At 56.0% G+C, this 12777-nt stretch overlaps 1 protein-coding gene across 3 annotated transcripts in view; it reads right to left on the reverse strand.

Moving 5' to 3' along the window:
- Positions 1-2475: 2475 nt before the first annotated feature.
- BABAM2 (BRISC and BRCA1 A complex member 2) overlaps positions 2476-12777 on the reverse strand; it is a 317151-nt gene continuing 306849 nt past the window's right edge. For all 3 annotated transcript variants that reach the window (XM_045580572.1, XM_036434893.2, XM_045580573.1), the window contains one exon: positions 2476-2779. In XM_045580572.1, coding sequence (XP_045436528.1) covers positions 2550-2779 — 230 coding nt within the window. In that variant the 3' untranslated portion in view covers positions 2476-2549. The remainder of the gene's footprint in view (positions 2780-12777) is intronic.

A 12777-nucleotide genomic window follows, 5' to 3' on the forward strand; every position in this document is an offset into this window, starting at 1 on the left:
CCCTCCTCCCCCGGCCCCAGGAGATGCCCTGGTCACTCGGGTATTATTAGTAAACACCTTAGTCCTTTTCCTGGTCTGTGCTGAGCTGAAGGTTCGCTGAAATGACGAGGCCTGGGTAGGCTGGAGGCAGGATTTGGAAGGTAATAATAATAATGCGCTCCCCTATACAGCACTTTTCATCCTCAAAGCACATCGTAGCCATTTGCCAATTAGTCCTGGGTTGTGCCCTGTGTGCAATGCAATGCTCCATGACAGGCCGGACTAGAAAGAAGTGTTTAAACCGATACAGGTGACTGTCGCCCATTTACAAGCGCCGCAGCTTCTGTTGCTGGGGGTGGGGGGTAAGAGATACAATCTCACAAATGCTGGTTTTGAATCCCAGGCACTGGAAATGTGAAGTTGCTGTTGTCACCTTCTGCTGTTCGGTTCCCCAAACCCTCTCCCTGTGCTGAGGGGGCCGAAAGTCTTTTTAAAAATCATTGTATCCACACTCAAGCTTATACAGAGTACACCCTCTTTTGCTGGGAAAGATAAAATAAGCCTCGGCTTACTAGAGAGTCTGGACCTACGTGAAAAATGTCTGGATCGCCTGCCAGGAAGGAGCCCGGGCTGAGTCTGATCTGGCAGCGGCCGGCTGGGGATCGTGGGTAACTCTCTCAGCCTCTCTGTCTCCGTTCCTCCCTGCTGCCTCACAGGCCTGCTGCAGAGCTGTGCTGAGAAGCAGCATGCGGCCGCCCTTCCGAGTGAGGCTGTGCGTGCTTGGCAGACGTGCCGGCATCATTAACGACCGGCCAGCCTGAGATTCCGTGGACCCCCGAGGCTGGCAGGGCAGGAGGGCCACTCCCAGATCACACTGCCCACTGCTGACTGCTGTCGCGACCGACTGGCTGTTTGAAATACAAGGGACCAGGCTACCCACCTCCCCACCCCCTAGTTGCCTCTGCTAGAACTGGAGCTGGGAACCCCTCCTGCGTCCGAGGTAAGCCCCCACTCAGTCGGCTCTCGGCTCTGCAGGCGGCGAGCTCCTCCATGTCGGGAGGGCGGCCCAGCAATCCTAACTGTTAAGGAGCGGAGAGCAGGGAGCTTGGCACACAGATGCGCTGTGTGGAGGGACAGTCAGCTGGCTGAGGGGTCCTGACGCTGACTAGCACATCGTCTGGGAGTGCTGTCAGATCCAGCGGCCCAGGCCTGGTGGGAGCTCCCATTCAGCACCCTGTGGGGCCCGGAGCAGGTCTCTGAGCTCCTGGGCAAGTCGAAAGAGCTGAGTCCTGTGCAGCAGGGAGCAGGGACTTCCTCAAGGTCACCCGGCCAGCTTACGGCAGAGCTGGGGGTGGACCCTGGCCTATTTTGTCATGGGAATTCCCGAGGTTTCAGGGCCAGGGGCAAAGTGCGTGGTGAGGGATCGGAGCCGGGCAGCCGTCCAGGTGGCCGAGCCGGAGTCTGTCGGCTCTGCTCTGGCCTCTGAGAGAGAACATTCCTGGTGCCCAGAATCCAGGAGGGAGAGCCATGCCTCCCAGTCCCCAAGAAGGACTGCGCTGGGTCCGTGCAGGTTCCCGGGGAAACGGGCTCCCAGGAGAAAGCATGTGCGGCCCGCACAGGGGGCCGCTTCCCCTCCACCTGGGGGGCAGGTGGTTTGAGAAGAGCTGGGGCAGCGGGCGGCGTTTGTCCCTCACCTCCGTGGCAGGTCCCGCGTCCTTCTGTGAGCGCCTTCGGCGGAAGAGTGCCCCACCGAGCTGCGAATCTTGTAAAGCTGCCAGGCGGGCTGTTGCAGTCAGCTGGTGTGAGTGAGGGGAGCCGTGTGACGGAGTAGTGAGGCCTGGCTCCGGTTCCCAGCTCCCGGCTCTGCTGCCGCTCTGAGAGACTCCACCGCTCTGGGGCCTGTTCTCCGCTCTGTACCCTAGTGAGACGCAGGGGGAGGGCCTGGGTGCAAGCAAGATGACTCCTGAGACCCTGTCTGGCTCCAATAAGCCACACACTTAGGACCAACGGTCCTCGGCTCTGCTCCTGGATGGTGCAGAGCTGCCAGGTCTGAGCCCGGGCCACAGACGTGCCCGGGGTGTAAGCCCCACAGTGCCACAGGCGCTCTCCCGTCAGCCGAGGGAAGGGTGAGGGGGACAGAGGGACGGACTCATTGCACATTCAGCAAACTTTAACGACGGCCGTGTCCCAGTGCACACGGAGCTGTAGGGTGGGGAGGGGGTTGGTGCTGGGACCCAGCGTTCAGAGCTGCAGCCTGGGCCTGGCTGAGTGCACGGCTGACACCATGCAGGCTGGTCAGTTTGGTCCGGGCAGCACCTTTCCAGTGCAGGACTGCCCCAGTGGGAAATGGTGGGAATGTAAACCACACACACACACACACACACACACACACACACACATGGAGGGTTTGATCTTAACCCTTACAAGAGGTCTTAGGGACAAAGAATAAGGGTGTGTGCATTTATGATGTCTTACTTTGAAAAATATTGCATCAGAACTTTTGTGACTTTATTTCTCCCAGTCAGGACTACACTGCGGAACAAAGGGAGGACCGGGGTGGGGGCTCCAGGTCACGGCAGCCAGCCCGGCCTGGGCGCCAGGCGGGCTCTCGAAGCCGCCGTGTGGGGTTGAAACGCTGCGTGAAGACGGTCCAAGTGGCTTCCAGGAAGCAGCCTGTGTGCTGACACGCATGTGGACAGAGCAGTCTGGCTGGCCCCCGCTCCAGACTGGTGTTTCCTAGAGCTTTCCATTGGCAAACGCTGCCTCCTGGAACTGAGGGACAAAGGTTCTGAAATAAGCCCTGGTGGGAGAGGGAGAGAAAACGCGGTTAGCACAGACAGCTCGGAAAAGTGCAGCGTGGAGCGTTCCTCCTGACTCAGAACAGTTGCTTGCTATTGTTCAGGCATCTTGGGTTGGATTTCCCTTCCTGATGCAAAGCCTCTGGCTTCTGCCTAGGGAAGTGCATGCACTTCGCTATTGTTCTGTCTGCACGGATCCTTAAAGGGCCGTGCTCAGACCTTCCCATGAGACATCGGTGCTCAGGTCTGTCTGCTGGTTCCCAGCCCAAAGGCAAGGGCCTGTTCCAGCGACAAGCCAGAGACTTGACCACGCCAACCACCGCCACTCGCGTCACGCGAAACATAAAGAGGGTTGCACTTTTCCCTCAGTTGAACCGCTGACTTCATGCAGACACAGCGGGTCTAATTAAAGGATTTCTAATCCCTGGCCTCCATTTATTTCCAACCAAATGTGTAGCTTGTTCTCCTGGAAAGAAAGCCAGGCTGGGCATCAAGAGGACCCTCCCTCCCTGTCAGTCAAAGCCTCCTGCCAGGAGGGGCACACCTTCTGCCGTTTGCCTCTCTGGCATTGGGTTCAAATCTGCAGAAGCTGGCCCTACGGTGCACATCAGGGCAGGGCACATGCTGAGCCCAACCTGTGCCAGGCACAGCACGGATACCGGGGCTGTGAGATGACACAGATATGGCACCTGCCACATAGGAGGTCTCAATGCAGAGGAGAGAGACATATAGTAACACCCCCTCCCACCCCGACAGCTCCATGTGCACTGGTACACAGCCCATCCTGACCCCTAGGCTGTCGTTAGGTTTGCTGAATGTGTGATGAGACCATCCTTCTGTCCCACCTCTCTCCCAGACTTCCAGCCTGAGGCCTGCTGTTTCTCTGCCATTCAGCACATCTGACCCCAAAGAAGTGCTCCCCACTCTTCATACTTGCAAGAGCTCAGGCCCATCTGTACTTCTGTTCCCGCCTCTCTCCAGGCCCTGGGGTGGACTCACCTTGCAGGTCCTCCCTCTACCTCCCAAATGTCCCCTCCTTCCTAACACCCTCTGGCTCTCAGTCTTGTTACCTTTCAACAGCGATTTCTCGCCTAACACAGGCCTACATCACCTCTGAGTCACCACCGATCGGGAATCTTCTCATCCCAAACTCGCAGCTGCACACAGGGATTTCCACTCTGGCTCCACAAGACTCCAAAGGTCCCCTCACCTCCATTACACTTTTGGGATCTTGCCCCCCTCCTCCCCGCCCCTTTGAGAAGCTAAGAAAGCTAAGGGTCCTCTTCCAGCAAAGCTGCTCCCCACTGCGATGCCTCGTGTAGCTGAGTGTGTCGGGCCCTGGGAAGCCCATCACGGTCCTGGGTGTGACTTCCACCCTCCAATCCGGCCACTGCTCTCCCCTAACACGGGGCATTTTCCTCCTCGGGCCCTTTTCCACGCTCAGGCCCTGCTCCCAGCAAGTCCTCCCCAGCCTCCGGCCGGTCCTCTCCCTGCACGTGGACACCATGCCTCTCCCAGGGCGTCAGTCACGCGCACGCACGTCTCCCCTGCTGGGCTGTCTGCCAGCCCTAGAAAGCAGAGAGCACGTCCCTTCCCGGTGACCCCACGCCCTGCCCACTGTGCGCTCAGCAGGCCCTTGGCGGCTGTTGTTAAGTGACTGCTGAGGGCCGCCGGATGCAAGCAGTTAAGGCGTGCCCGCTACGTGCTGTTTAAGAAGGTGAGAGACGGCACCCAGAAGCACACAAATGCTAATACTCTGGAACTGAAGAAGAAAATGTCCGCTCTCAAACTTTAAATATGCCAACAATTAGTGAGAAAGAAAGACCAGCCCCTCCTTCATCCTCATCTTGCTAACACGGTCCAAACTGTCACCTTCTCTGAGATTTCAGACCCCAAGCGCTGACCCATCCCCTGAACATGCCTCTCCTGGTCCTCATGGCGGGGGGGGGGGGGGGGGGGGGGGCAGAGGGGGGAGGTGCAGCCGGGATGACAGGTCAAGAGGCAGCGGGAGGAGGAATGAGCAGCCCTGGTTTTCTTGGGGAACTTCTGGGGCAGGGGCTGCTCCTTGTGGTCAAGAGGGAGCGTGCCTTACAGCAGCTCCTTCCTGCTTCCCACAGCTCCGCTGGCTCCTGTTCTGCCCCGGGCTTTCCCGCCGGCCCTCCTGTGTGCCCTGGAGGGAAGAGCCTGGAGAAGGCTACTCACAGGCATGAGACTCAGCACCTCTCGAAGTCGGTTAAGGGAGGGAAATGACAACAGCTCTCAGCTGGAGATAGATTTTTTCGAGCGCTGTTTTCATTTCTTTCACGTTTTTATTGGAGAAAATGGAGAGCTGCCTTAGTATATGTTGCCATCAGCACTAGTTACGTGTCACCTTTAAAAACCTCTTGAACCCAGAGACAAAGTGTGTGCAGCTCTGGAAGTGTGCCAGGGTCGGGAGGGCAGGCCTCGCCTCCCCACTGACCCGCCAAGACTGCAGACAGGAAAGGGACCCGCGGCAGCCGGCTCCTGGTTCTCCTCACACTGGAGTTTATTTTTAGATGAACTGGCGCTCAGCATGCCTCAGGACGAGGGAAGGTTCTGATCCTTTGTTTATCCCCAGCCCTTTGCACCCGGTTTTACAAAATCAGAACTCGGTGCAATGCCAGCGTCCGAGGCTAGGAGAACAAATGGAGGTTTTTCCATGACTTGGAGCTTGTCTGACTCCTGGCTCAGGCCTCAGCTCGCAGGCACAGCAGGGGCTGAGCAGACAGACTGGGAGCAGGGGTCGGGGAACTGAGATGCTCAGAGGATCTACCCTTCTGCATCTTGGATCCAGGGTTAAGTCTCTTCTCTGGGCTCACCTATAAAGCAGGGAGCCGAGGCTGGTGACCTGTGGGGCCTGCAGCTGGCAGGCTGTGATGGACGGGCAGTCACGTGGGCTCTGGAGCCCGCCACTTGCTCCCTCCTGGCCTATCTCTGGGGCAAGAGACCCCTTTTTAGTTTTAGTTTCATCACCTGCGAAGGAGAGGAATACTACCCACCTTAAGGGTCAATGCTCACGAGGAGGGAGACTTGGCCTGGAGCCTGTCATAACAGACGATCAACAGATGCCAACTGCTACCAAGGGACCGAGCTGGGTCTGGGAGGAAGAGGCTGCACCCTGTGGGGACAGTGAGACCCTCTGGGGAGAGTCCCAGGGTCTCTGCCCTCAGCTCATCATTTCCCGCGGCGTCGGGGTCACTGTTCACTGTCACACTGAGCTGGCCGGTGGGGGCACGGAGATGGCCGGCCTCAGGGTGAACATCCAGCAAAGTCGCCAGGACACTGTGCATCTCAGATCCAGTGCAGAGCTGCTGGGGATATGCGTGGCATCTGGGGTTAGCCCTGCAGTGGAGGCGCCTGCAGGCCCTGCTGCTCCTGCCACCCTGCCGGGTGCTCCTACGAGGGGCTCTGGTCAAAGGCTTGGCCGGGGAGAATTGATGCTGTGGATTGGAGGGCGTTTAAGAATCATGGGGCTCTGACTGCCTGTGGTGGGGGCACTGGAGCTGGCCTCAAATCGGCCGTTTTCTGATCAGGATAGTATGTATCATAAAGGGGAGCTGGTGGGGAAGTGGAAAAAGCACTGAACCGCGAAGCAGAAGACATGAGTTCTAGTCCCCACCCCGGCTTGTTGGTCACTGGAAACTAGGACTCACTGTCTTCAGCTGTAACAAGATTTGTACTTGATGGTCTCTACGTGCCATCCCATTATGGCTCTAAGAAATCCATGTGACCTTGTGCACGCCACTTGACCTCACTGTGTCTTGATTCTTCATCTGTTAAATCAGGGCACCAGCCAAGCCCCAGCCAAGCCCTGGGTCCAACGTGTCCTAAGCGGTGGCCGTGTGTGAGGTGGCGAGGTGGGTGGTATCATAGTTATCGCCATCCTCCGGGATACCTTTGCACAAATGGGGCGGGGGTGGTGATGGACGCTGCAGAGCCCTGAGCAGAAGGTGGTGGTACCCCAGGCAGTTCCTGTGAGGGATGGAAGGCCTGGCCAGCCCTCTGCCCTCCCATGAGAGGAGGCCTGGAGAGAGGAAGCTGGAGTAAGTTGATAGGGGAAACAACGCACGAGGAAGTCAATAGTCCCCTGTCTGGGGAAGGCGCTCAGGCCCCTAAAGAGAGTTATAGGGAGCCGTAGGAGCATCCTCAGAGGCCTTGGGGAAGGCAGTTAGAATCTTTGTTCAACGAGGTCTCAGCAGCAGGGGTTTTCCCTACCAGAGTTAGTTTCTAACTCATTAAATGATCGTTTCAAAAGGACAAAAGTCCATGAAGTCAAAATCTGAAAATCTGAATCAGGACAGCTTTAGGGAAGTGAAAATAAAAACAGGCCATAGGGCCCAAGGAGGTGGGCTCTGGGAAGGGAAAGGGCGGCCGAGCGCAGCACGGCTGCCGCTCACACCAGCTCCCACCTGCCAGGGGAAACGAGCTTAGCAGGTTCACCGAGATGCCTGCCCGAGGCCACTCCGACCCCAGGGCCCCGAGCACATCTCACAGGAGCACATCTCACAGGAGCACATCTCACAGGAGCACGCCCTGTGGAGGGCCCTGTGGTCTGGCCGCCTTTAGCCTCGCTCACGTAGGACCTGTTATTCCGCAAGGACCCAAACAATTGCCTTCTTCCAAAACAGGACCAAAAGTAGACTCTCTGGAATCCAAAAATACTTTTCTCTGGACAATCATAGATGAGCTGTATGATGTTGGCCAGAGTCAGGCCAACGCGGTGGCGAGGCGGGCGGGAGGAGTGGTTCAGAGACACCACCCTCATTGTCAGGAAACCAAGAACGTATAAATCAAGTCAGAATTCATTTTGGCAAATAGAGGCAAGTTCCCAAACATCTAAGGCTCATTTCTTTTTCCAGTTTTCTTCGGCAGCAGTGACTTAACTGGCACATGTTTTCAATCAGTCACATGAAGACTGATTGTGGTCTGCAAATCAAAGCAGTCCTGTAAATAGTGAATGACAAGTCCCGCTAATCATGCCTTGTGGTCTAGTCCTCATTGTTATGAACGGCCACTGCCAATACTGACTCATTTGGGGCTCCTCTCCCGTGTCAAAGGGGGTCATCCTTATAATAGGTCTCCACAGAGAGAACGGTTCTACTTCACCCAATCCCTCCGAGCAGACTGCCCAGCACCTCTGGGCGGCCTGGTGAGCCGGTGCCTGGTGCAATGGGCGCTTACTTTGCAGCCGTGCCCCGGGCGATGTCAGCCTGGCGCTCTAGTGTGGGCTTCGGGAACAAACAAGTGCTTGTAATGAGTTCACGCCCACAGTCTCCCTAAATGTGCCAACCCCTGAGCAGGCCTGCTTCCTGTCCAGGGGTCCAAACTTTCAAATCAAGAATATGAACAGGCGACGCAAAGGCTTGGTCTCTTACTGAGGAGAAAATACCCCAAGCTCTGGGTCCGGGGGCGCCCTGGTCCTGAGCTGGAACCGACCTCCCCTCTGCTGGATTCCAGGCACGTGTCCCCACCTCGGCCCAGTCGGTCTGCTCTGATCTGAGACACACAGACTGGTGTCTAGACTACATCTTATGCAGCTCGGGCTCCTTGCCGGCCATGTGGCTGCGACTGAAGTCTCAGTATGTGCTGAACTAAATCACAAGCTGTCTAGGAGGACTTCCATAAACAGCCAACTGGGATCCAATCTAGACATCAAAGAATTGGGATGAAATCTGGCTCCTTCTAAATCATAGGGTATTTTTAAATGCGTTTCTAAACTGGTCAAATTACCTAGTAGTTCTCTCTCCTGAGGTACTCCATGGAGTCCCCCGAGCCCGGCCAGTTCCTTGGGACACAGCCGCTTGCGCCCCCTTCCTCAGCTGCAGGGCCAGGCTTCGCTCCCAGGGCCGCCAGCACCTCTGCTCCTGGGCAACCTGGTCAGTGTGGGAGCAGGAGAGGAGGGCGGAGAGGGCCAGCCGGCCACGGGAGAGTGAGGGGCAGCGGAGTCTTCCCAGGCTCCGAGCCTCCCGCAGCCACAGGGCTGCTCCTTGCTCTGGGCTCCACCTCTGTGCACGCGGCTGCCACCCCAACCGTTCTACCTCAGCCAGGAGACGCTCGTGACGGCAAGACTGTGTCACATCCATCCATCTCTGCACCCCAGCTTCACGAATACTGCCCCACACACAGCCGCTCAGTAACTACTGCTCAAACGAACGTAAACATCTGGCTCATTTAAAGACGAACTTTAGAATTATAGAATCTTGTAAAAAAAGAAAACTCAGAGTTCATATTGTCCAATCAGTGCAGGGAAGGGAAAACTGAACATGGCACATAACAGTGACAGCTGTCAGCACAGGGCCCCGCGTGGGTGCCTGAGGCGGAGTGTGGGGCTGGTTCAGCTGTAGGGCCCCATCTTCCTTAGGGCTTCCCAGCAGGTGAATGCCAATTTGGTGCATGAATGAATGAATGAACGAATATCCCAGGGGCTGACGTCCCAGAGCTAGTAGGCAAAGTCTGAGCCAGTCCTCCAGTCTCCGTATTGTCAGGCAGAGGCTGTTTCCATCAAGAACCTACCAGATGAGAGGCTGGGAAGAGGGGGTGACAATGCGGCCACGGAAAAGGTTGGGGGCGGGGAGTCAGCTAAGATGATGACAGGCACCTGGCTGGGCTGAGGCCAGATAGTGGGTGCAGGGGACTAAGGAACATGGTGCTGTCTGGGCCAGGGACTTCAGGGCAGAGCTGTGCCCTGTGCTCATTTTGTCTCCCCATCTGGGCCTCCCAGGTATGTTTCTGGTGGCAGGTACGCTGGCAGCGGGCACCTCAAGTCCTTGCTCAGTCTGCCCAGGGCTGCACGAGCAGGAGCTCAGCATAGGTTCCTGCTGACGGCTGGGCAGGATGCAGGGTCGCTGCACAGGCCTGGCTGGGAGGAGGGCTGCTCCGCAGGCCACCTGTGCTGGACGGTGAGGAGGAAGCTGCTGACTGTCCAGTGAGTCACCGCAAAGATCACAAATTACCCTCCCGTCTTAGTCAGCAACAGGGGGAAAACCAAAGGATGGACCTCAAAGAGGAAGTGCTAGGGTCCCCGCAGAGCTGACCATTCAGAGCGTAGGTCCCGGCCACTGTGGGGTCCAGGCCCCAAGTCACACTCCGGTAGGAGGTGCCCCAAGGCCTCTGCTCAGCCTTGCCAGGCACCTGCCTCCATGGAAGGCCAGGTCCCCCAAGGGCTGATGGAACACTTCGGAGACCATCTCTTTGGGGCATAGAACTACCCTCTCCTTCCCCGAGAGCCTCTCTGGCTTCTGTGCTGTTCGCTGGCTGTCCCTCGGCTTCTCCCCTGGACTCTCAGAATCCAGGGGCTGCAGCTCATGCTGCCCGCAGTGCCTTGGGCACCCCCTCTGTCTTTTTGGCACAGAGTTTGGTCACTCCAGCACTCTGGGTACTTGCCCTCCTCGCTGGGTGCTCACAGATAGCCCTGAAGATGTAGGAGAGGGGCACACGATGGCTTGATCCCTCTTCTTTTCACTTTAATCCCCCGGCTGGCAGCTGAAACAATCTCCCCAGATGCCTGGCTCCCGGCTTACAGGTGGAAAGGCAGCAACTCCAGATAAAGAAGTTGCCAGAGGCTGCCCTCCCGGAACTTGAGTGGTGTTTCGTGGCAGTCTGGCAAGAAGACAGGATTTGGGCAGGTGGAGGGCCCATATGCCAGTTACAGAGAGAGAGGGCAGAAAGGAAGGACAGAAAGGAAAGGAGGATCATACATCCACTGTGGGCAAGTGGTTATCCGCAGCTGGTATCAATTAGGCCTGTGCAAATGACGGGTGTAACCTGTGAGTGTTGTGAAATCGATTTAGCGGGTCCTAAACAGCATTGAAATAAAGTTAAATAAAAGCAGAGTGCATCACATGAGCAAGGAGAAATATTTTTGTGTGAAACGTTTGTTTCCATTCTACATGCTGGATTAGGATAGAAAATAAGCGACTTCCTGTGGATTGTGGTAACAGGCTGGACGTTGGGAGCGTAAAGGAAGGGAGGTGCCTACTACTGGCCAGACATTGCTGCCACCAGTGAGGTGTTATGGGCTCTCTTTTTTGCCAATGGGCAATCTATGATTCAGAGATGCAGAGGAAGTCAGCGAGGATCACACACCTGGTGATGGCATGCTATCTGTGATCCAGCACTGCTGGACTTGAACGCTCACTGTCTTTCCTCAGGGCCAGGATCCCCATGGAGAGAGCATGGAGTGGGCGGGATCCACACGGAATCATGCTGCCACTTGCGCATCCGCACAAGGAAGGAGGGACATAGATATCTAATTTTTATTTATTTATTTGGTGATCCTCTCCCTCCCAAACAACATCTTAGTTGGTTTTTAGTTTCCTCCATTAAAGTTGGAATTACCAACAGCCCGGGAGTGAACTTCAAGAGCTGTTTATTGCCAACTCCTGTTACACCCACATTGGCTCTTACAACCCCTTCTAGGGGTCCTCCCTCTTGTAGGTTTGTGTGTTGGAGGTGGTGACGGGTGTCTTGATTCCTCTCTAGGAACCTGTGTTGGGTGGCTTTTCAGTAGAATTACGACTATGGTAACAATGGACCAAAGGGATGAACTGACTTCCTCTCTCTCACTGCCCATCTTGTTCCGGAGGCACTAAGGCACCTGGAAGATTGAAGCCTCTGAGGGCGGGGGAGAGAGAGCAGGACGGGCAGCGCAATCCACCAGGCGCACACGGAGGCACCGTGAGTGCCCTCCAAATGCTGGGCCCCAGGAGGGGGTCCTTTAACATGGAGTCCATGTGGCTTCCCAACACTCCCCGGGTGAGTAAAGTGCTTTAAAATGGTAGGTATTGTTATCCCAGAGCACTGAGCTGTGGCCTAGAACTGGGAGGCCTGACTTGTGTTTCTGGCTCACTTGTTACCCCTATGTGACCTGGTGAGCATTCAGCTCGCCGTGTCCCAGAGGGATGGCTTCCTAGGTCATTTCCAGGTCTAATACACTATTATCTGTTATTCTTATTATTGTTTTGGTATCAATCCAACCACTTTAGCCAGAGACAGTTTCCTAAGTGGAAGCAATAATTAACAAGTGACCTATTCTCTGTGCTTTTCTAAAGGTGTTCCCTGAAGAGTGTTAATAAGCATCAGCATAGACATTGTACATGTGTGAGGTTTTCATCCATCTCTCCTTTGTCTCCAGATAAAGACCCCAAGAATGGATGGCCAGCATCCATCCTGGCCATTTTCCTTCCACCCTTCAGACCAGCAACAACCACTCACTCGCTCATTCATGCTTAGCTCCCGTGCCAGGAAAGGATTGGCTCCTGCAGGGGCTGAGGAATGAACGCGAGCAGAGCCCTGTCCTCAGAGGACACACACACTGACTCCCAGAGCAGGGAGCTCCTGCTAACCCATGCCAGGAGTCGGGGGTTCACTTTCAGTCATGGGCCAGCCCTCCTGGCCAGCTCCTTCTTCCCACCATTGCTCTGAGCAAGCAGGGCAAACTTTCTGCCTGGGGTTCACTTTCTTTTCTGCTCAGAGCTAAACCAGGGCATTATCCAGCAGGCCAGACGTCTAGCACCTTTAATGACAATAATAATAATTTGCATTTATACAAGGCCTTTCATCGGGGGATCTTAAAGTGCATCACAAACAATAATTAATTCCCTTTTGCAACTCTGGGAACCAGCTAAGTCGGAGTCCCTTCACTTTGCAGGTAAAGGGTACTTTCCTGAACCATGCAACATGTTGGGGGGCTCCCTACCTACCCCAAACCTACCCACCCTCAAGGCCTGGCATGAGCACAGCAGGCCCTCCACAGTCTGCCAACCCCAGCCCCCAGTCCTCTGTCCTGCCTCTGACGCTCCATAGCGTGCCCTGCTGAGCCACTCATTTCGTACGAGTGGGAGACACTCACAGTGGGAAGAGATCGCAGGACCGTGTCCAGGACAGGACTTGCCCCGACAGCACTGCTGAGGGGCGACCTCGGCCTCCGCCTGAGGATCCTTTGTAAGGGACAGCTCTTTACTTACAGGCATTTCTAGGT

The sequence above is a fragment of the Pipistrellus kuhlii genome, unplaced genomic scaffold, assembly GCF_014108245.1.
Source record: "Pipistrellus kuhlii isolate mPipKuh1 unplaced genomic scaffold, mPipKuh1.p scaffold_m20_p_13, whole genome shotgun sequence".
NCBI lineage: Eukaryota > Metazoa > Chordata > Mammalia > Chiroptera > Vespertilionidae > Pipistrellus > Pipistrellus kuhlii.